Raw genomic sequence first — 23,999 nt, 5'->3', positions numbered from 1 at the left:
GGTTTGACAAAGAACACGAAGGGTTTTCTTGAGTGTTTGAGTGTTTAGGGGATTTGAGTGTTTGAGAGCTTCAGACTTTCAAAGCTTTAGCATCTGGGCATAAATGATTTTCTGGACTCTTTTTTAGTCTTGGAGCTTCGTATTTATAGACTCTCCAAGCCTTGCCTATGAATGAATTTGGCTTTGATTGTGGCCTTGATTAATTGACGAAAGAACCAGGACTCGATTATAGGCCGGTTAGTGATTTGTCTCCATGAATTAATATTTGATTTAATTACATTAAAATCAAATAATTCATTTCCGCCAAGTGTTGACATGTGTCCTCAATAACTCATCCGCCCTCCCATGCCATGTAAGCCCCTACATGCCAAAATTTAATATGTTGGTGAACATCAATTTTCACCGAAATTTGCATGTCCATAGTGGCATTCCTCTTCGTTTATAAGTGAATGAGGTCTTAGGTTCAATTCTCACCAAATGTGAATTTGAACCACATTATTGCTAGCTCATTGTGAGGCTAAACCTACTCCTCCCTCTTAGTGTAGATAATATCATTCAAAACTCAGAGATAAGGATTCAACTCCTCAATTAGACCATCTGGTAGTTTCATAGCAGTCCTCATCGTCATTAATCATCTGCACCAGTGCTTTGGAATCCATTTCAAGCATCACACTAGAGAATCCTAGATCTCTAGCAAATTGTAGTCCCATCACTGCTGCCATGGATTCAGTACCACGCACACTAAATCGATGGGCAATATGTAGTGTTCATGCTTTGAAATTAGTTTTTTCTTCTTTCTCGTCCTTTCATTTTGAAATATTATCTAATGGTGATTATGAAGGTGAAAGAATGTTTGCAGTGCATCCACTGCATTTGGATCATGATTACAAACTGATGGGAGCAATAGAAAAACCAAAGATTTGGATCATGATCATCTCGTCTGTTGTAATTCTCCAAAAAAAAGAAATAGAAAAACCAAAAATCTTGTTAACTGGAAAGTTCTTGACCAGCATTCATTCAGGGAAAAAAATTGAATCACTCAAGCGAGCAAAGAAACTAAGTTTCCTAATTTGCTAGTTAATTCCTGCCAATATGTGTGTAGTAAATTGAATTTTCTTCCCATTCTGAGTTAACCATCATGTGCATACCTCATTACTGCCAGCTGCGAAGGTATGCTGTGGACTGATTCGAACTCATAAACACCGCATTCTTACCAATCGATTCCACCTCTATCCATCTTGATCTACCATCTATAGCACATTCCAGCTTATAAATATGGACGCAATTGTTTCGCTGAAATAATTCTTGTAAAGCCGCACAATTAGGAATACATCATCCCGTATATTAAAAGGAAGTGATTGCATACTCTGAAAGATCTACTGTCTTACAATCTGCAGCATCAACTTCCTGTCTTTCAACATTATCCTGAACAAAACAATTCCAACAAATCGAATAAATTTAAAACTAAATTGCTTGAGGTAATCCACCATCAGGATCCCAAGAAAGCTGTTGATATGAAACTCAAACCTTTCATCTCGCTAATTACTGCAGGTCAAAATCACTCACTTCTCCAAGACTTCCACAAAGTTTAGTTCAGTTAATTTTTAAGTAGAAAACTTGATGAGTTATTTGGTTCCCGAATCCTAAAAAAAATGAAAACTGAAAAGTAGACGATTCAAATAATTGAACTCTAGTACTGCAGAAAACACCGATGAATGTACCTCACCCCAGGCAGAGTTAATTCCTCCCTAGCCTAGCATGCAATGCTGAAGCATATTCAGGTCAATCCAAAAAACAGGTGGTGCAGGGCCCTTTGGAAGATCACAAACTTTTTCAACTTGTTTGTTTTTCAAATTAAACACACCTAAATGATATGTGTGAAGTAAACTGAATTTTCATCCCACTCTAAGCCATCGTGTGCAGAGGTCATTACTATGGACTGTTTCAAACCCAAAAACAAAGCACTCTTGCCAATCGAATCCACCTCTATCCATCTTGATTTACCATCTATCAAATATTCCAGCTTATAAGTATGGAACGCAATTGTTTCACTGAAAAAATCCTTGTAGAACCGCACAACTCGGAATACATCTTCTCCTGTTTTGATTATGTAATCCCTGTAATTATTAGGAATTTTTGCTCTTTGATCAGGCCGGATTATCATCTTTCTATTGAGAAAGGACTTGGAGAAATCCCAGACTTCGACATAATAGCTTTGGTGTAAAGCATAAAACTGATTGTCATAGTTGGTAACGTCAATTTACGTGATTGTCATAGTTGGTAACGTCAATTTACGTTCTGTGCTTGGCAAGTTTTCTCCACCTACGATCTGTTGTGGTACAAAACGCAAGATAATTACTATTCCTATATAGGTTCAACCACCTATCTGTGAAGTCGTACATCACCAAAACTTCAATATTTTTCTTGCTGCTACTGCAAGTTGGTCTCGAACACAGAACAACTTTGCTGATCTGTCTCGCCATATCTTTTGCTGAGCCAACATTGTAACTTTCCGTGCCCTGAATTTGATTATTAGCATGAGTAGATGTCTTGAATTTGATTGTACAAAGCTCTCTCTCGGCACTCTGCGTCTTGTATTGAATGTTAATTACATCTGGAAACGTTTTGAAACGTGGGAGGGGGAGTTGAATCCCAGAGATGGGATTTAAGAGCAGCGGCTGTAGCTGTTTCTTGTTCCACAAGAAAAACAGCCATCCTTGAGAGGATCCAAGACAGATACTATTACCATGGCGTAACTCATCGGGTGTGTTCTTCAAGCTGTAAACCTTGCCTTCAAGACTTGAAAAACGAAACCCATCATCGTCGGTATATTGAGGAAGAAGGATCCATGGTGGTTCCGGTAAGCAAGGGAACGACGATGACGAATGCGATACAAATTTGACGGCCTTATTCCATGAAGGACAAACTGCTTTGAATCGCAATACGTTTGCAAAAGACTAATTTGATGAGATCAATGCACAAGGGTCGATTGGAAGTTCAGACCATCTTGATGTACTACGTTTTATTTGGTTTGATTGGACGTTTTCTGGGTCCTCCATTGGCATATGATCTTGAAGAGAGGTTGGAAAAGGTAACCCTAGCTAGAAAGGAAAATAAAAGGAACTATGAATAACCCTAAGAAAGTGGTGAGCGTACTACCAATCTAAGAAAGCGCCGACTTAGTCATATTTAATTTTTCCAAAGAGTTGCTTAGTCATATTAACAAATTTAATTTAATTATATGTATCGGAGAAGAAATTTGGACCAAACTGGTAACTTCTTGATAATTTTTATATAAAATTATTCTTATCTCCATGTCCCCAAAAAACTTTTTTTTTTTTTTTTTTTTTTTTCGGTTGCAATTGATAGCAAGAAACCAGGATCTGATTGTCAAGCTCATTTTGAAGTTCTTTAAAAATGGTTAAAAGTTCTTTTGATAAAAAATATAAAAATAAAATAAAATAAAAAATTGGAACCAATGCTCAGTAAAAATGCAAGTCAATCTTAGAAAAAAAAACTTTAAGTACTTCTTGTAAGAAGCACCGATCCAGTACGGGTTTAGGATTTTAAGTATTTTTGGAATCCAAAAACATTCTCTCTAAAAGTGATTTCAGCCATTTTCTCTAAAAGCGTTTTCCTGTAATTGGATGAGTGTCAAACCTTCCAACAGCCACGCAAGTGTGGCAAATGATTAAAAAAAAGTAGCTTGTAGTTTCAGTTTTTGAAAACTAAAAATAGTTAACAAACAAGTTAAATGAAAACGAAATGTTAGTTAATTTTGTTTAAAATTCTAAAGAACTTAAAATTGAATTTGATTGTACAAAACACATTATTGGCGTTCTGTGTGTTTTACTTACAGGGTATGTAAATGCTAATAGTATTTGGAAAAGCTTCAACATGTGGGCGAGGGAGTTGAATTCCAAAGAAAGGATTTAAGAGCAACGGATGCAATTTTTCTTTTCTTCAATGCTTCGGACTACTTGGTAGTACGGAAAGTGAACCGTCATTATTGAATTGAGAAAATACTTTTTTTTTTTTTTTTCTTAATACCAATATAATGGATAAAAAGCTAGAAGACAACCCCCAGCTGCTAAAGCTGTTTTTTTGTCCTCAAGAAAAGCAGTCACTAGAAGATCCAAGGGAGATAATATTACCATGGTGTAACTGCTCATCTTCAAGTTTCAAATGTTGCATTCAAGATTACAAAAATGAAACACATCATCATCGGTATCCTTAGATAGAAGGATCCATGATCGACCGGCTCTTGTATGCAAGTGAATGATGATGACTGAGATACATAATTACATATATATATATATATATATATATATATATTATCCCATGCATGAAAGACAAAGTTTCTTTGGAGCGCAATAAATGTTGGAGAGCCAAGTTTGTCAAGATTAATGCAAAAGGGTCAATTTGGAGTTCAGATCAGCTTGATTTGCTTCCTAATATATATTTTGCTGGACTGGATTTCGGTTTGGTCCTCTATTGATTTTAACTTGGGGATCACAAGAAATTAACCCTAAGCCTAGATAGAAAGAACAATAAAAGCAACTTGTTAATGAAGGAAGAGGAGTTTGAGGTATCAGCGTTGAGCAACTAATTAGGAAGAAGTTTAGATGAATTGATAGGGAGCTAGTAGTAGTTTACTTGGACAAGAATTTTGAACAATTTGGGTATCAGCGTCGAGCACTGAATACTGAAATTAACTCCCTGGTGGTGTTATAGGATTACTAACAGAAGATATATTATGGAGTTAACAAAGGTAATTAAAGAAAACAATTTGTTTGCATTGAATGGCATATTGCAGTACTTGTTAAGCTTTTATTACATTGATTGCTGTAATGTGGAAGAAAAATGGAAAACAAACTAAAGAATATATCTGTAGAGTTTATTCCAACTGATGACATGAGCTTCCTTTCAAAGACTTCTCAGTCTGACACTGACAGACAAATTAACTTGAGTCTCCCTAACGATAAGGAATTAAGAGCAAGAAATGCTCCTAATTAACAAAACCCTATATCCATCGAAGTACGTATGTAGATGCTAATTAGTTGATACCACACATCTTCACAAATCGTAATAGGAAGATGTGGCTACTGCTGGTATATATCTTCTTCATTTCTTTTCATTCATTCCAAGTGTGTTCTTCACGCTGTCCATGGCACCGTGTGCCATGTTCATCACTTGCTCTCCTGTCTGTGGCAATTGAGAATAGCTCTATCAGAAAGTTTGCAAGATTTATTGATGACCGTCCCACTTGTTTGTATTATAGTCAGCACAAGGACAGTAGTCAACTAATGATGTACGATGATAAAACCATAAGGCAAATCAAAAGGTGACTGATAATAAAAAATAAAAAATAAAAAATAAAAAATAAAATGCATGACAACTTCAAAATTGAGTTTTGGGGAGAGAGAGAGAGAGAGAAACAGCAGAGAGAGGTTGTAAGCAAAGACCAAATATATAAGACTTTTCATTTACATGCATCCCAAATTAGGGTTCCAAAATCACAATAATTCTGGAAATTCAGGTTCCAACATCCCAGAAATAATTAAACGAAAAAAAAATTAAGAGAAGAGAGGGAGGAATAATGCATACCAAGGAAGAGAAAAAGCTGGAATGGATCGAGATGTTAGGGGACTGAAGTGAATTGGTATCTGGGTCTGTTTTGTTTTTTCTTGAAGTTGTAGTAATTTGAATGCACCATCCATTTGTATTTATAGTAATTACCTGCACAAATCTCAATCACCTTACAATCTATCACTACACACATATAGTTCATACAAAATTGCAGGAATAAATTAAACTAACAAATTAAAAGAAAGGGACAAATAATGCATACCAAGGAAAAGAAAAAGCTGGAACCGACCCTGCCATGGTATATAGGCATCTCAATTTTCAATACCAATTACCCTTCTCAAATCTAAACATCTCTCTCTAGTCCTCCCTCCCATACCAAAGTCCTCTCACCACCGCATCACATAGTAACACAAAATCGAGTTATTCATGATTACTCAAATCCCAAGTTGGGTGAGTGACTATAAATTCTCAAGGCATCTAGTGACCAAGAGAATGACGCTCGGTCTTACCTTCAAAAATAGCCATGTTAGGTTATTGTAAAAATTATGATCCACTTTTATCATATTTATCAAACTCTAAATAAAAGATTATGAACCATTGTGTTATTTACATGTTCCAATATGCAGGAAAAACATAGGGTTTCATATTCCAAGAGAAAAATAAGTTAAGGAAAAACCTCAACACCTAACCTTATTATAATGGTGGCTGCTTAGTACAGCATCTGATCGTCTCAAGGACCTCTTTGAAACGGCCTTGCAAACATGTGATTGGGAATCTAGATGACAGCCTAGAACAACATTGTATTTCAAAGCCTGATATTCATAAAAACCTGAGTCAGCTTTAAAAAATCTAACTATTTTCTGAATCACCAGCTACAATTCTTTAAAATCAGTTTCCTGGAAACAAAGATCATTCAAATGTCACTATTATTAAACCTATTAGCAAGAACAAAGATTCTTAAACTTCCTATCTCCATATATGAATTTAAGGAGGAGAGAAAAACAGAGTTATGCAAGTATAGAGGTGCAGTGCAGTTGATTTTAAGTTGTCAATGGGAGAAAATACCTGGAGTTGGAGATAAACTTGGTGAAAGTAGAAATCTTCAAGCTGCAAACAAATTGATCCTGGTTTTTGTCACAGAATGTCCTTTCATCAGAGAAAATTATAGCAAAACTTTTAAAACTAAACAAAATTGTGTGAAATGATTAGGAAAGCAGAATTTTTCCAGACTATGCAGAGAAATAAAATTTAAATTAAAAAAAAAATGTGAGTTCAAATAGAACCATATAGAGGTACACTGAGCAGAAAATCTTATTTAATGATAGTCTTTTAATTTATCATAGGTTTTTTGTTACCAAAATTTACCAATTCAAATTAAATTCACCAAAAAAGCATACATGTTTTTTCGTTAACTTATACATACATTTGTGAATAATTAAAGAAAAACTGCAGTTTAAAAATCTCACTTCTTCAACAGAATTTTGTAGGTGGATATAAGTATTTTGATTTTGTAGAAGCAAGTTGGATAACGTGTAAACATACATAGATTACAATGCTGAGAAAATAAGTCTTTATCTTTTATAGTAATAAACTATAATTTTAAGAAATTTAATTACCATTTCATTCGAGAGTAAAGTTTGAACGCCTTGAAATTTGTGGAAGCTCAAAACCTGCAATATGAATAGTGACAAAAAGGGCTCAATTGTTGAGAAGCATTTGTAAAGAGGAACTCAACATTGGACCTCTAGCAATCACATAACTTTGCACAAAACACTCAGGTAACTTTACCAGGATTACACAAAAGAGACAAAAACAGAAGAATAATTCAATACCCCTGAATCTCATATGGGAGACCAGTAGATTCAAATGAATTGAATGGTGGAGGCACATTAGCACCCTAGCAAAAGATGTAAATCAGATCACTCTGAGCAGATAAAAAATTGATATCAGACATCCAGAGAACAGAACATCATTCAGGACAAAGTTGAGTTTGAAGTTCTTTGAACACCATTCGGAACAAATTCCCATGTTACCTTCATTTAGGACAAAAAATTTACAAAATTAAAGTTGGGTTTTTCATATTCTCTATTGGGTATCGAAAGTCGTGGGGAAAGATTGGAAACAACCAAACCAACATCCAATTTAGCACACACCTAAGAAAAACAGAAGCAAGAAACAAAACAATGAAAGATCATAAAAGGTTCAACAATACTAAACTAAATTACAGTTGGATTTAAAGATGCATACTCAAGCAGCTCCTTAGTGCTTTCAAATATGGCCATGTCTTCTTCCTTGAGATTCAAGGATACTTCTATGCCATCTCCATCTCGTGTATCCATTAACAAAATTAGATTCTTGAACTCCGTACCTGAAGTCACCCATGGTGGCTTTCCCCATCCAAAATCAGGTTCATAGAAAGGAAACCTGCATCAACTGCTGTAGCTATAAGTTTCTACATCACTCCTTACCATGAGATTCCAATAATCCTTGAAAATTTCCCATACATCGTCCCCACCAATACCGATACCATATTTTATTTTAAATTCCCTTAAATATTCTAACACATTGATATGTACAAATTTTCACAGAATTAATGTAAAAATTACCTTTTTTTTGGAGACCACAATCTTAAAAACCGCTACTTAACCCAGAAATTTAATCACAAAGAATTCTGCAAAACCTAAAAAAATTTACTAAACTGACATAAAACCAAACCCAGAAATATAAGGGTACAATTCTACAAACCCACCAATTTAATGAAGAATTCTCCAAAACCCAGAACCCTCTGCCAAATGAAATGGTCAAAGCATGGAAAGTAGACTCGAGAAATCCAATCGTTAAAAGCCATCAGAGGAAAGGTTGAAATATAGCTATAAAAACAGGTCCAACCAAGTAAAGTAATCCACTTGGTTATTAAACGTAAAATTCTACAAAATCACTAAAAACTTGTTAAAATTCAATTATATTAAATCACAAATTTGAAGTTGATTTTGACATGCAATAGGTCTAAAAGGTACCTGAGGTGATAAGGTATGGTTTGACATCTTCTTCTTTCTTCACCTCTTTCTAAGTTGCTCTTTGCATAAACTACAGTAATTAAAAAAATAACCCAATTACGTTGTATTAATCTGTAAATACAATTAAAGGTCCACCAGAAAATTATATAACTCAAAATTAAACAACACCAAGATGAATTTAAGCAAAACCTAGATCAGATTCTAAAAGGGTTTATCAAAAATAATAATTTAATCAGAAATTAACACTAAAAATAAATAAAAAACCAAAAAAATTGCAATTTTATCGTTTCTTTTCACCTTTTAAGTTCCTGAGAGTGCTGGAATGCTCTTGCTTTGCCATATTAGCTTTCTGGGCTTCTCCTCTGGAATCTAAGTGAGAACTGAAGGCCCTGCGGGAGCAGAAGAGAAAGCAACCTCTAGCAACAGAGAAAGCAGTGAAGGTTTTTTAGCAAGAAAGTGCGGTTGGTAATTTGTGAGACAAAGATCGCACGGTGGAAGAGGGAGAGAAGGTAGCCTTGGAGAGCGAAAGAGGTTCAAGAGCGACAGAAGCAGGGAATTGTGAGAGAGAAAAGTGGAACGGAGGGAAAAGTAGAGAAGAAAGGTCGAGAAGTAGTCGATGTGGAGCGATGAGCGACGCGTGGACAAACGGCATAATGGAGAAGAAACAGAGGGGATTTATGCCATTGAAAATGACAGAAGCTGAGGAGTGATCGACAGGTGGAGATGAAAGGCAAAGTCGTCTTTTTACTGTTAAAATAGGGAAAAAAGAAGGCAGATAACAAATGAATTGGAGGGCATTTTCGTCTTCTTACTGTTAATGAACATTAATTTTATGTTGTTGAGTATTAGTATATACAGACATGTATGTATTTTTCTCTGCCACTTTGCATTTATTATCCTTTTTTTGAGGAATGGGCTTTCTTTACTACCACCAGACAATGGCAATGGCAATGACATCCCCCCCTTTTCCTCTACCTCTTTCTCGAATGGAAAAGAAACAGTGAGAGAGAAATAAAATAATAACATGCATAGAAAAGAGAACCCACTTTCAGAGAGAGCTGCAACAGCCGGTGAGGGTGTGTTCTTGAGAAAAACAATTATATATATATATAATAAACAAAACAATCACCAATTGTTTTACCCCGTGGATAAAAACATTGGTTTTTGGACAAAAAAATGATAAACAAATAGACTGCAGGACAAAACAAATTATTATAGTTGTCAGGTGTTAAATCCAGCCACATAGTTTGTGGCGCAAAAAAGGAAAAAAATTATAAAAATATTGTTTGGGCTTTCAAAAGCAAGGAACCGCAGATGATGGAGAGAAAGCGGAAAGGGCAAAATGGCCAACTCACTGCACAATTCCAGAAAAGGGCAAAAAATTGCTCAGCAGGCGAGGGACAAAACCGGGTGGGCACTGTTAATGAACAGTGCCAATCCGCTGAGCTTTAGTATATATAGAATGTGTTTGAAAATTATTCGAAAATGTTTGAGGGATCAAAATTTTAGACCACATTAGCTGATTCCTAGGCAATTTACGTGTTTATAGACAGCTGAATATACAAATTGATGTAATAAGTGGATTTGACCCTCACATAATTTGTGATCATCTAAACTTAATTAGTTTAGTCCCTTAAGCATCACTCAAATTCTCATGCATGTCAAAAGAGTGAAGGAGTTAACAATTAATCAAGAAATATTTATAACCTGCTGAAGAAATCCAGAACTTTGGTCCTTTCCATCCTGAGCAGACTCCTTGGCTGACTGAGCTGCATCAGCTGTTGCGTTCCTAGCTTCATGTGTTGTTTCCTGTGTGGACTGCATCCACTCTTCTGCCTTAGCCTGCACCAACAACATAAAACATATGGCATTGTATCACATATACAGCACGAGTACGATGATCATCTAATAAATTACGTTCTGCAGCTTAAAAGTGTTCTTGCACCCACGCACTTGTCGTATTTCCCCACTCACTTTATATCCATTTGTCATGAACATTTTCAATAGTCAACGGGTGAGAGAATATGATAGGTGGGTGGAAATAACAACACCCTGCTTGAATTGAAAACATCAATCTCATACCTGGCCCTGGCCTTGGGATTGGCCTGCATTGAATGGTTGCTGCATGCTGGACATTTTCTCTCAAAAATTTATTAATGAGAATCCTTGTGGTTTTCTTAATGATGTAAACGTTTTCTTGACTGATGTAAAACTGGAATTGGAAAACGTCTATATATACACTAAGTTATGGTTCCAATTAGCAGTGGGACATGGATTTGGGAGCGAGTCTATCTGCAGCGTGTATTTCTGCTGTTGAAATGGGGCATTGAGTGAAAATTAGTAGGGCAAGTTCCTATTTTTGGCATGGTCCTTCGAATGGAAAGGACTATGCACCACTAATCACTCGCTTGGGGACGAGAAAAACTTGAGTAGGAACTTTTATATAGCATCATATGATATGATGAGTGAAATATATTGTCTATAGTTAAAACAAAACATGTGTTACAATCTTACAAAATTTGAATCAAACATAATTTCTTTAATACGTGGTTATCTTATGTTTATTGAACAGTGTTTACCACTCGCTTTGCCACGTGACATAGAAACTTATAACTCAAATTTAAAAAAACTTTTAGAGAAAATGTTTTTGGATCCAAAAGTACTTAAAGTGCTTCCTATAATAGAAGCACCAGATGTGCTTCTTGTAGGAAGCGCTTCGAGTGTTTTTCTAAGATTCATTTACTAAGGATTGGATTCAAAAATATTTTCACTAAAAGCAGTTTCAACCATTTTAAAAGTACTTCCAAATCTCTCTTTTAGGCATAGAGAGAATATGTGAGAGGTGTATCTTCATTTGTCATTGATTCCTTTGAGAGTTAGAGAGACGTCGCTTGATAAATACCCAAGTTAGAGTATTTATAGAGATGTTGAGAGTCCTTTTATGGAAAGCAATCTTCATTAAATCCAGAAACTATCTAGGAGATATCCAATTTTCTTAGGATTAGGATTACTTGCATTATTCCCAAGATATCATAATTTGACTTGAATTAGGATTTCCTTACTTGGGATACAAGTACTTTAATAGGCGTTAAGCCTAGCCTGGCAAAAGTTTGGTAGGGTCCATGGCTTCAAGCATTCCAATCCTTCTTTCCAAGTGTCATGTGCTCAGAAAATCATGGTCCCATAGTGGTGATGGTTGCAACTCCCGAATGAGCGGACGGGAAGAGAGTCGGGAGACGATGATGAGGGGATGTCGTGTGGTGGCTGGCTACTATGATGTCGACACAGTCGAATTTGAATCGACTCAATTACTCTCTGTCTCAAGAAGTCAAGTGGAGGTGGGAGGGAGAATGAGAAATGGAGAAAGAAAGATAATTAGATCATGCCATTAATTGTATGTTAGAAATGGGTTAGTCCACCCCATAAATACCCTCGCCCTAACCTGCATATCAGTCCCTATTTACCCACCCTTAGTTCTCTCCCTCAATACAATGTTTTGAGTGATATGTTTATTCTTCTCTGGAAGAGGTATAATATACAATCTTAATCCTAACCAAATAGGGAAGAATAATTACATGATATTAAAAAGAGATTTCTCCCATATTACACAAGATCCATCCTAAACTAGGAAATCCTAAATTATAGGAAACTATACAAGTCAACACTCCCCTCAAGTTGGTGCATATATGTTACACATGCCTAACTTGTCTAGAAACTTAGAGAACTTTTCACTAGAAACTGCTTTGGTGAGGATGTCAGCTATTTGATCTTTTGTTCTGATTAGAGGCACTTCAATTAGTTTACCTTCTAGCTTTTCTTTAATAAAGAACCTGTCAACCTCTACATATTTAGTTCTATCATGTTGCACTGGATTATGAGCAATATCGCAAGCAACCTTATTATCACAAAACAACTTCATTGATTGACTATGTTTGACACACAAATCTTGTAGTAGTAGTTTAAGCCATAAAATCTCACAAATACCAAGGGCCATACTTCTGTATTCTGCTTCTACACTCGACCTTACTACTACTCCTTGCTTCTTGCTTCTCCAAGTAACCAGATTTCCACCAACAAAGGTGAAGTAACCTGATGTTAAGCGCATATCGTCACTCGAACCAACCCAGTCAACATCTGTATAACCTTCAATACTAAAATGACCATTCTTCTTAAATAAAATCCCTTTCCCCAGACTTCCTTTCAAATAACTCAATATTCTCATAATTGCATTCATGTGTTGTTCTCCTGGATCATGCATGTATTGATTAATAATACTCAAGGCATGAGCAAGGTCTGGTCTAGTATGTGCCAAATACATTAATCTTCCCACTAACCGTTGATACCTCCCTTTATCTACTAGTACTTGGTTCACATCGAACTGTTGTAATGGCCAATTAAGATTTACAGCCAAGGACAACAAAACAGGGACTGTATTGATCTTGGCCACAAGGGCAAATGTATCCATATAGTCAATTCCATATTTTTGAGTGTATCCTTTTGCTACTAGTCTTACCTTGAAGCGATCCACTGTCCCATCAGCTTTATACTTCACCGTATAGACCCATTTACATCCCATAAGTTTCTTGACAGCTGACAAGTTTGTGATCTCCCAGGTAGCATTCTTCTTCAAAGACTTCAACTCTTCATTCATTGCTGATTGCCAACATGGATCAGCTAAAGCCTTATGCACACTGTTAGGAATAGATATAGTAAATAATTGACGCACAAATGACTTATTTGATTCTGACAGGTGACCAGTAGACACATAATTACTTAACAGGTATAATACATTAGACTCAGGGTTGGGCTTACTCACCGGATACCTAGTTTTGCATTTAGGGTTAGCCTCTTAAGTAAGTTTTGGAATACCTCAGTTGACGTGATCAGGGAGATGACGTGGTGGTGGTGCATTTAGGATCGAAGACGATTAATTATGGTTATTGGGACTCAAGATCGACTGTGAGGTAGCTAGTGACACAAGACTGTTCGATGGTGAGGAAATTGGCAGTGAGTTATCTAGCCATATCGACTTGTCCATTTCAAGGTTTTCATCATTGTTTCCATGTGAATGATCACCAATTGTCTCCAAGACATTACCACTCAGTTCCAATTCATTCACATCATTATTTTCGAGTGAATGATCACCACTTATTTCCAAGGCATCACCACTTAAATCCAAACACTATCTATATTTGGAATAGTATAATCAAGAGTTTAAACTTCTGTCTGATTCTCCCCCTAAAGTGAAGAATCGGGATTGGCAAAGTACATATCATTCTCATGAAACACAACATCCACAGTGACAAACAATTTTTTCGTCAGAGGGTGATAACAACGATACCCCTTTTGATTTGAGGCATACCCCACAAACACACACCGTAAGGCACGAGGTTCAAGCTTACTTCTTTTCTGTTTATGAAGATGAACGACGGCCACATAGCCAAACATGTGAGGTGGAAGATTAGGAACTGTAGGAGCATCAACATATGAAGAGAGAGTCTGGAACAGGGTCTGAAAGTCTACTGATCGGGATGGAACACGATTCATGAGATACGCAGTTGAGGTGAGAGCTTCTCCCCATAAGGATAACGGGAGATGCGCCTCGAGCAAAGAAGCGCAAACAACCTCTAGAAGCTAACGATTCTTGAGTTCTGTAACACCATTTTGTTATGGAGTATATGGACATGTAGTTTGATGAACAATACCATGATGATCAAAAAAGGCACAAAGTTCAGAGTTTACATATTCGCCGCCATTGTCACTCCTGAGAACCTGTATTTGTGACTTATATTGTACTTATACCATTTTGTAAAATTGCTGAAACAAATAAGTAACTTCACTTTTGGGCTTCATCAAACAAACTCAAGTAATACATGTGCAATCATCAATAAAAGTAACAAACCAAAGAGCACCGCCAAGTGTAGCAATTTTAGATGGTCCCCAAACATCAGAATGAATTATCATTAACGGGATTGAACTTTTATTCAAACTAGGCGGAAACAAAGTACAATGACTTTTAGCCATTTCACAAACACCACATTTAAAGTTAGAAATATCATGCTTAATAAATAGGAAACAACCTCCGCAGATAGCCGAACAAAGAATGTCCAAGTCGACGATGCCACAACCAAATCTCTGAAGCTTTATTCCTATCCCCTTGATTTCCTTCCACTACAAGAGCTTGAGTCAACATTCGGGAACTGCTCGATGTCAGCTCCAAGTAGTACAGCTTCCCCTTTTTAATACCATAACCAATCGTCTTGCAAGTCCGAATGTCCTTAAAACACAAAAAAAAGACCAAAAAATTACAAGACAATGTAGGGTAACAGTTATTTGAGTAGCAAATAATAAATTATAGTCAAGGGAAGGAAGAATAAGCACAGAATCAAGATTTAGGGTATCAGAAAGTAAGACATCGCTTTCTCCGATAATGGGGACAACATTACCATTGGCAACACTCACGACAGTTTTGGGAGATGCTTTTAGAGTTTGTACCTGTTTAGAATCACAAATCATATGTTCAGTAGCACCAGAGTCAATTATCCATGTATTATTCGTAACAAATGCAGAAACCTTTAAAGCCTTACCATCATTACATGTAACATTAAGAAAGGCCGACACTTTCTTGGCTATATGTTCAAAATCTACCTTCACTTCGTCAATGGAGGTACAACAAGAAAAATCTGAAGAACGATTGGACCGATCACGATTGATCCTACTCTTCTGCCCGATTCGAACAAATCAAGTTGGAGCGGTACAACCCTAGACAGCCATATTCCCAAGCAACTTCAATTAGTACGTCAATTGGTGATGGATAAAGCCCAAATTTTGCCCAAGCAGCTTCAAATATCATGGGCCAACAAGAAAGAAGCCCAACAACCACAAACAACCAATTAACAAATAATAACAAATTTAAAAACCAATCAATTTGTTCTTGCCCGTGTGGGCCGAAAGCAAAAAAAATAAGTTTATTTTTCTTGTTTTCTTTCCTCCTCTTTTGTTTTTCTTTTTCTCTCTTTTTTCTTTTATTCTGTGTCTCCTATTCTTGGGTTTTCTCCAGAACGCACAAAACAAGTGCGAACGTAGCAGCGACGAAGGTGTGCCGGCGGGTACAGTTGTTGCAAATTCGTCAAGAAGGAATTTGTGCAGGTCATGATGGACACACGAATATGGGCTAGGACTTCAAACTGGCAAGACGCAATCGGTGTGCGATGTGTTGTAGAATTTTGGGGTTTGTCAGGTAGCAGCAGCAGGTACGGTTTGATACAGGTTCTGGGTTCGTGTGCAAGTGATGTAGCAGCGGATCTTGGTGGGCGGATGATGACAGAGAGGTGGTGGTGGAGGATAGAGAGGTGGTGCCAAAATCAGTGTGAGTGAGAGAGAATAGTCTAGGACTAGGAGAGGGTCTGAGTAGAGACCACAAATGTCGATAGATTCAATACAGGATACTTTTTGCATGAGTCCCAATTAGGTTTTATTAATTTGCTCACGATAATATAACTTGAAAGAGGTTATCTATACACCCCTACGCATTTTCCATAACAGCAGCTTAATAAAGAGGATAGAAATGGTATTTTACGGGGGTATTGATACAAACAATCCCAACATTTACCCCCAAAATCCTATAGTACACACACGCCCCTACTCGTTTTCCATAGCCACAGCTTAAATAAATCAGCTATTGAGAAATTATGCAGGGAATGGAGAAGCAACTGTCTTGCCATTATGTTTTTACCTTCGTATACGACCGTGCGATTTACTACTCATCACTAGATTTGACTGCGGTAGAAGCAAGCTAGCTAAAAGCCTAGTCCTGCATTCTTAGTGCATAAGAGGAACGGCAGCCTCCTGCACCAAAGGTGTTGAAACGTGCACAAAATGCTCCGCTTCCCTCTCCACCTCTTCCCGGCACTTGTGGCTACCCTTTTCCTTCATTTTCTTCACAAACGCCACAAAACGCCTCCAGTTATCGGGCTGGAACAAATGCGGGTTCATCCTCAAGTATGTGAACGCACACATTTGGTTGCCTTCAGTGTTGCCCTCAACGTTCAGAGATGATGCTTCCAATATCTGTTCATGTGCATAGTCGTCGTACCTTGGCAGTGCATTTTCACCGGCAAGTGGTACGTTTGTTTTCTGTGTGGCCATAGCCACTTGCCTAACAAGCTTCTCTGGTAAACATTGAGCATCCTGTGGCTGCTCGTGGTCGCGCATCTCAACACAAGTGAAATTGAAGATGGCACCATGGCGTGCTAGCATTTGCGCAATAGGAACATAACCATCTCTGAATCGTGTGTTGTAATACCCTGCTGTGAGCTCAGGGGCATGGGACCGGGTCCCGTAATGCCAGTGGATGCCTGCAACCTTTACTGAGATCTTTACACCGGCCTCCTCGAAGATAGACTTAGCTGAGGTCAGTATCCTCTCACCATGGTCCAAGAGCATTTGGGAGTACCAGCCGAGGAAGAATTCACCATAAGTGCTGTTCCAGCCTCCGCCGTCTTTTCTGAAAAAAGGGGTATCTTCCGGCCAGTTGTTATAGTGGCCGGCATCAGTGGGACCTGTGCTACCCCATTCTGGTTTACCCGCAGCTTCAGCAGCAGCTTTCAAGCCACTGAGTATATACTGCATCATGGTACATTATATATTAGCCGTGGTGTACAAAACTAAGAGCTACTGGCAGAGACAGAGAGGGGCAAAAGATACCTTGTCAAAACATTGGAAGGCGCCAATTCCTGGAAATTTCCATGTCCCATTGGATTCGGGATACGAAGGGTAACGCAGCTCACCTGCTGGACCCATTCCAACTTGGATTTCCTGAGAAGAAATTTGAAACAATTTAGCTTAACAAGCAAGGCATGTATCTGCAGTTTCTAACTAAAGATTTAACACCATTGCAGACACATGTATTTGTCTTGTAAAAAAAGAGAGAATACATTCATTATCGATTAAGTTTGACATTTTTTTTTTTCCTGGCATTCCTTGTTCGTTGGATTTACAGCGACTACGTGTGCCATGATCGTGCCACATTTACTGCCTAAGTATCTTCTCTAGACAAACAAACAAGTATACAAAAGAGAGGGAAGTATTACCACAATGGTGTCACCAAGAAGGTGTTTGAAGTTGTCCCGGAAGGCACGCATGAAGTCGGCGTAGCACTGGACCGGCGTGCGGCCCTTGAGGACTGGGAGGGTATCAGCGCCAAGCGATAAATACTCGCAATTCCTCCTTCCCCACTGATCAGTGTATGCAAGGTCTGGATCTTTCTCAACCTCTTCCACAACCCACTTGGGTAAGGGAATGCTGTATTCAACAAATATAGACCACTATTCAGCATATCGCCACAAATTTCCAAAATTCCTTGTCACAATGTAATTTCAAGCTCAATGCTAATAAAAATGGAAAATACGACATTATTTTTTAGTGCATATCAAAACTACCAATTAATAGAACGTTATTTGTCATCAAAATAGAGTGAAAAAACTATTTAGTCTTGTATCACACAAAGAATTGATAGATAATAATGTAATTTAATAGATCTAAATTTCATTTTATTGATGGCCAATAATGTTAAGATATATCTAACATCAAAGATAACAAAAACCTGCCAAAAGTATGCACAATGTATGTAGGCATAAGCATAAGCTAGCTTTTTTTTTTTTTTTTTTTTTTTTTTTAATTGAGACAACTGTTGACCAATCATGATTATCTACCATTTTTGAACCAGAGAAGTTAGAGAGAATTTTACCTTGCCCATAACCACAATACAACAAACTCACCAGCTCATAATATCGAATTCAGAACCTTTCACATTTTATTTTTATTTATATTTATGGGGGAAGCTGCAACTCGTGCCCTGTCAGTGGGACACTTGTTGTGGTTGTAGGCATAAGCTGGTTTGTTTTTAAGAATCTTTCTAGTGCGTTTCACTTTCCAAACGTGTTAGAGTCAGGCCAAAATGTAGTACAGTAACTTCCAGAAATATCTAATGCCAAAATGTATTTTCATTTCGCACAAGGAGCGTGCATCCACGCTCCACTATCGCACGTGAAAGTAAAAATTAAAACCAACCGAGAAATACGTGAAAACAATAAAAATTGGAATGAAGTGGGAGAGAGAAATAACTCACGTAACGGAGTCACCGACGTTCCCGCCGCACCGATGAAACGACATCACAGCCTGTACTTTGAGGCCGTGCTTCTTCGCCATCTCGAGAAGCTCAGCGTACCCGCCCCAATTGTACGCGCCGGGCGCTTCCCTCTCCACCAAACCCCACCACACGTCCATCATCACACCCTCCGCCCCCGCGCTTTTCAGCGCCTGAAGACTAGCGTTCATCGCCTTCTTCCGGTTCACCGAGTTGTTCATCGTCACGCTGTCCAACGGCATCATCACATAAACCGGCACTCCCGTGCCCTTATCGTGCGCACCCCTCACCTGGTGCTCCAGAACCGGTGATTCCACCTCCGTCGCAAACGCCCTGCACGCCATCGACAGATCCGCCCGGCTCGACCCGAGACCCGGCGATCTGCACGGGCTCAACGGCGGCGACAACCCGTCCATCCCCTCCGGCTTCTGAATTTTGCAAGTCAGACTAGCCGCCGGAGACTTCCACATCGGCGACGTGCTGACCGATTCAACGGATGATGAGCTGGCTTCGGTCGTCGTAACTGGAGTCCCAGAGAGTGCGCCGATCTGATGCGTCATGCTTAACGCCATTTTCTTCGTAGCCAAACAGAAATTAACCCCAGAAAGTGAGAGAAAAGTAAATTGATTTCAAAAATTCAAACTTTTAGAACAATTTTGAATTTTCGCCTCTGCCTTTTCCTTTTGGAGATTCGGATTCTCCTTTCAGTCGGTAACTTCTTTGAATTTTGTTTTTTCAGATCGTTTTTTTGTTCCGATTTGAAATATTTGTGTAAGAGAAAGGTAATGGTGAAACTCCTGCATTTATAGAACGCAAGAGCTTTGCTTCGTAGCTACGGAGACAGGGTACTTGTCCCGTAGCTCCCTTGGAATAAGATCTTTTACGAGCCGATACTTTTCAGACACGTGTCCTCGTCTCCACGTGGCAGCGGGCCGAGCGGCTGAGAATGCTACAGCTACGATCGCTCGATCGACGCACGTGACGACGGACGGTGTGATGCCCGCTTGTTCCCGCGAAGGTTCCAAGCTTCGCGCAGACACGTGGCGGGAAGGGAACGGGTGAGGCTTCTGTTTTTTAGGAGCCGTGAGTCCGTGACAGTGAGTGTTCCGACACGTAAAGGCTTGACGTTTTTCGGTACGCGTAGAAGTTTTGGTGATGGTGGGATATAGCAGCTTTGATTGGGCGGGCGGGGGGGGGCCACCACGCCCCGCTGAATGAGGAGGATTTTGGATGGACGGCCGACGTTTATGATCTGTTTTAAGAGGCAGGTTTTTTTTTTTTTTATGAAAATGTTTGGAGCAAAATGGGATTTGCTATCATTTGTCACTCTTCTAACTAAATTAGGATAAATTATATTTCACACTCAAATTTAATTATTATTGTGCTCTCATATTTCATCCTCACATCATCTATTATTTGATTAACCATGAAAAAAAAATTGCTTAAATGGGAAATGTCACATCCCGGCCCAGGCGGGACGACTTCCCGGGCCCGCTCCACCACCGTAGCACGATATTGTCCGCTTTGGGCTTACCATTCCCTCACGGTTTTGTTTTTGGGAACTCACGAGCAACTTCCCAATGGGCTTTTCCAGCATTTCTGACAGACACCCATTAGCGTAGGGTCACCTTCGGGTGTACTTTTGTCGCATCTTTTCTTTTGGACTGTTGTAGACTTGCTCTGAACTTAGCGTCTCACTTTCGCTAGCACTTGTTTTAGTACTTTGTATGCTAGTTTTAACTATTCGTACTTTTTATATTATTACTTTATTAGCTTCCGCACGTGCACATGGTTACGTCACCTTCGTGTGACGGCCAGCACGCCCTGGTCTCGGTCAGGGTGTGTCAGTTTGGTATCAGAGCTTAGGTTTGGCAGTCCTGTGTCTGTGTGAGTATCCTAATGGTTTTGGTGTCTTCTGTCAGAATTATGCCGCCTCGCCGGGAACCACGTCGCTCTTCTGAGTCTAACTTCCCCGATGTTGCTCAGTTGGGGGAAGTTTTTGCTACAGCCCTTCAGTCAGTATTGCGCCCTCCCCAGAGGACTCCTCTGGAGACTATGTATAATCTGAAATTGGATAAGTTTGAGGGTAATGAGGGTCACGAGAGAGCAGAACGATGGTTAGAGCACATTGAGAAGACTTTTCGTGTGTTGCACAATCAGGGGAACCTTCCTGTTGAGAGGTGGGTCGAGACGACCTCATGGTTTCTAGGTACGGAGTCTGCAGCCTGGTGGGAACAGGAGCTTCGTCGTTTGACTCCAGCCGAGAAGACTGATTGGGACGTTTTCAAGGATTTGTTCAAGAGGAGATTTGTGCCGCCTGAGTACATTGATCGGAAGAAACAGGAGTTCACCGAGCTGAGACAGCGGAAGATGACAGCTAATGAGTACTATCGCAGGTTCACTGATCTGTCTCGCTACCATCCTGACGTTGCTGGTAATCCGGCGGAGATGCTTCGTCGTTTCCGCCTAGGTACTAAGAAGAAGTGGCGTTCGATGGCGACCACTACCCACTGCGAGACCTACCAGGATTTCTACGAGATATTGTTGAGGATAGAGGATTCTGAGAACATGTCGAGCGAGAGTGAGGAAGAAGAAAAAGACGGTGATCAGAAGAAGGATGACAAGGGTAAAGGTCAAGCGTTGCTCGGGCCTCGTAGGACTCAGAACTTCAAGAGGGGTGGCGCTAGTTCGAGTTCTTCTAGCGGTGGTTTCAGTGCCACTGGACAGGGACGAGAAGGTAGATTTTCTGGTGGTGCTAGAGGCCAGAGGCAAGGCGACGGTGGTCGAGGCAGAGCCCTAGTTTACCCCAGGTGTAACAACCGGCATTTCGGCGAGTGCAGGCGTGGCAGTAGTGGTTGCTTCACGTGTGGGCAGATGGGACATCGGGCTGCGAATTGTCCCCAGAGTCAGCAGCAGAAGCCGCAGCAGACTTTTATGCCACCACCTGCACCGATCTAGCAGATTCAGGGTCCGAGTAGTTATGGTCAGGCAGGTCGAGGTGGTGCCTACCACTACCAGGGTGATGCTGTCCCTTATGCCCCGGGACAGTATTAGTATCCCCAGGACCCCTATTCCCAGGGTGGTTATCCTCCATATTCTGGCTGCTATATGCCGTATCCTTCAGCACCGGTAGGTGGATCCCAATGGTATCAGGGAGGACAGTTCCAGCAGGGAGAGATTGCCACTAGTAGTGCAGGGTCTTTGAGGCAGTCGGGTCAGCCCAGTCAGGGGCGTGGTACTCAAGGACGCGGTGTTCAGGTGAGCAGAGGTCGCGGAGGACGACAGCAGGACCAGGGACGTCTTCACCATATTTCTCTGCAGGATGCTCAGAACAACCCAGACTTGATTATGGGTACGTTAAACATTCTTGGTTATTTTGCTAGAGTCTTAATTGATTGCGGAGCTACACATTCTGTGATTTCTCATACATTTGCTCAAGTGACACAACCTCGCCCCACACCTCTAGGGTACGATTTAGAGTTCGTTATGCCTAGAGGAGAGTGATGTATTGTAGATTGTGTGTACCCAAGATGTCCAGTGGTAGTTGAGGGTGTTGTTTTGTCAGCTGATCTTATCCCGTTAGATATTGTTGATTTTGATGTGATTCTGGGCACAGACTGGTTGCATTTCTATCGTGCCAATATTGATTGTTACGGGAAAGTAGTTACGTTTCACTGTCCTGGACTACCTGTGGTTACTTTTGTGGGTGAGCAGAGTGGGGTGAGACATGGCGTTATTTCGGCCTTGCGAGCGAAGAAGTTGTTGTCTAAGGGTTGTCAGGGGTACCTAGTTCATGTGGTGTTAGATGAAGCTATTCCTAGCAGAGTTGAGGATGTGAGAGTGGTCAGACACTTTCCTGATGTTTTCCCCGAGGATTTACCTGGTTTACCCCCAGATCGAGACGTGGAGTTTACTATTACTTCCAGGTACTAATCCTATTTCTTTGACTCCTTATCGTATGGCTCCCGCTGAGTTACGGGAATTGAAAGTTCAATTACAGGAATTAGTGGATAAGGGGTTCATTCAGCCTAGTACTTCGCCTTGGGGCGCTCCAGTATTGTTTGTGAGGAAGAAAGACGGAACTTTGAGGCTGTGTATCGATTATAGGCAATTGAATCGGGTGACGATTAAAAATCGTTATCCGTTGCCACGTATTGATGACTTGTTTGACCAGCTTCGAGGTGCTTGTGTATTCTCCAAGATTGACTTGAGGTCTGGTTATTATCAGCTGAAGATCAGTAGGATGACGTTCCTAAGACGGCGTTCAGAACTCGTTACGGTCATTACGAGTTTCTGGTGATGCCATTTGGGTTGACGAATGCACCAGCTGCTTTTATGGATTTAATGAACCGGGTATTCCAGCCATACTTGGATAGATTTGTTATTGTCTTTATCGACGATATCCTGGTGTATTCTAAGTCGAAAGCGGAGCATGTTCGACATCTTACTTTGGTGTTGAAGAGGTTGAGGGAACACCAATTGTATGCTAAGTTTAGCAAGTGCCAGTTTTGGTTAGACCAAGTGGCGTTTTTGGGGCACATCATTTCAGCTCAAGGTATTTTGGTGGACCCTCAGAAGGTTGCAGCTGTGGAGAGTTGGGAGCAACCGCAAACCGTTACTGAGGTGAGAAATTTCCTGGGTTTGGCGGGGTATTATCGGAGATTCGTTAAGGATTTTTCGGTGATCGCCTTGCCACTGACGAGGTTAAAGAGGAAAGATGTTAAATTTGAGTGGGATGGCAAGTGTGAGCAGAGTTTCCAGCAGTTGAAGCATTGTCTCACTCATGCACCTGTTTTGGCACTCCCGGACGATAGTGGTGATTTCGAGGTTTACAGCGATGCTTCCTTGAATGGTCTGGGATGTGTGTTGATGCAGCATGGTAGGGTGATTGCTTACGCTTCACGGCAGTTGAAACCCCATGAGTTGAATTACCCTACACATGATTTGGAGTTGGCTGCCATCATCTTTGCGTTGAAGTTGTGGAGACACTATCTTTATGGGGAGAAATGTAGGATCTTTACAGATCACAAGAGTCTTCAGTATCTTTTTACTCAGAAGGAACTTAATCTTCGTCAACGGAGGTGGATGAAGTTGCTCAGCGATTACGACTGCACGATTGATTATCACCCTGGTCGTGCAAACGTAGTGGCTGATGCACTTAGCAGAAAGTCTCAGGGCCGCATCAATGCGTTGTACGCTAGTCGTATTCCTCTTTTGGCGGACTTGCGTGCTACAAGTGTGAGGTT

General features: G+C 39.9%; 3 protein-coding genes across 13 annotated transcripts; 1 reads left to right on the top strand and 2 right to left on the bottom strand.

Annotated features, from left to right (window-relative positions):
* Window positions 1-5,426: 5,426 nt before the first annotated feature.
* Window positions 5,427-9,160, bottom strand: LOC137731757 (tabersonine-19-hydroxy-O-acetyltransferase-like). Of its 11 annotated transcripts, none has more exons than XR_011068288.1 (11): window positions 8,904-9,160; window positions 8,607-8,676; window positions 8,339-8,527; window positions 8,196-8,260; window positions 7,837-8,022; window positions 7,422-7,742; window positions 7,206-7,259; window positions 6,655-6,713; window positions 6,279-6,401; window positions 5,852-6,098; window positions 5,435-5,739 (listed from the first exon to the last, which is right to left on the bottom strand). XR_011068288.1 is itself a non-coding variant. In XM_068470959.1 (10 exons), the coding sequence occupies exons 1-4, from the start codon at window positions 8,944-8,946 to the stop codon at window positions 7,643-7,645; spliced, it is 390 nt and encodes a 129-aa protein (XP_068327060.1). In that variant the 5' UTR covers window positions 8,947-9,160; the 3' UTR covers window positions 5,439-5,739; window positions 5,852-6,098; window positions 6,279-6,401; window positions 6,655-6,713; window positions 7,206-7,259; window positions 7,422-7,513; window positions 7,623-7,642. The 11 variants fall into 11 exon arrangements, 7 of the variants coding, with proteins under 7 accessions (XP_068327061.1, XP_068327058.1, XP_068327059.1 ...); XR_011068286.1 differs by having other exon boundaries at window positions 5,438-5,739; window positions 8,339-8,516; XR_011068287.1 differs by having other exon boundaries at window positions 5,438-5,739; window positions 7,837-8,013; window positions 8,339-8,516.
* A 6,849-nt stretch (window positions 9,161-16,009) lies between these two features.
* Window positions 16,010-19,547, bottom strand: LOC137730853 (beta-amylase 1, chloroplastic). Its single transcript, XM_068469843.1, has 4 exons — window positions 18,736-19,547; window positions 17,699-17,909; window positions 17,313-17,423; window positions 16,010-17,231 (listed from the first exon to the last, which is right to left on the bottom strand). The coding sequence occupies exons 1-4, from the start codon at window positions 19,323-19,325 to the stop codon at window positions 16,428-16,430; spliced, it is 1,716 nt and encodes a 571-aa protein (XP_068325944.1). The 5' UTR covers window positions 19,326-19,547; the 3' UTR covers window positions 16,010-16,427.
* Window positions 19,548-20,652: 1,105 nt separating this feature from the next.
* On the top strand, window positions 20,653-21,711 carry LOC137732775 (uncharacterized). Its single transcript, XM_068472050.1, has one exon. It carries the CDS (start codon window positions 20,653-20,655, stop codon window positions 21,709-21,711), a length of 1,059 nt encoding a protein of 352 aa, XP_068328151.1.
* Window positions 21,712-23,999: the final 2,288 nt, after the last annotated feature.

The sequence above is a fragment of the Pyrus communis genome, chromosome 4 (assembly GCF_963583255.1).
Source record: "Pyrus communis chromosome 4, drPyrComm1.1, whole genome shotgun sequence".
Taxonomy (NCBI): Eukaryota; Viridiplantae; Streptophyta; class Magnoliopsida; order Rosales; family Rosaceae; genus Pyrus; species Pyrus communis.
Note: the sequence above shows the minus strand (reverse complement) of the source record. Positions and strands in the feature narration are given on the sequence as shown.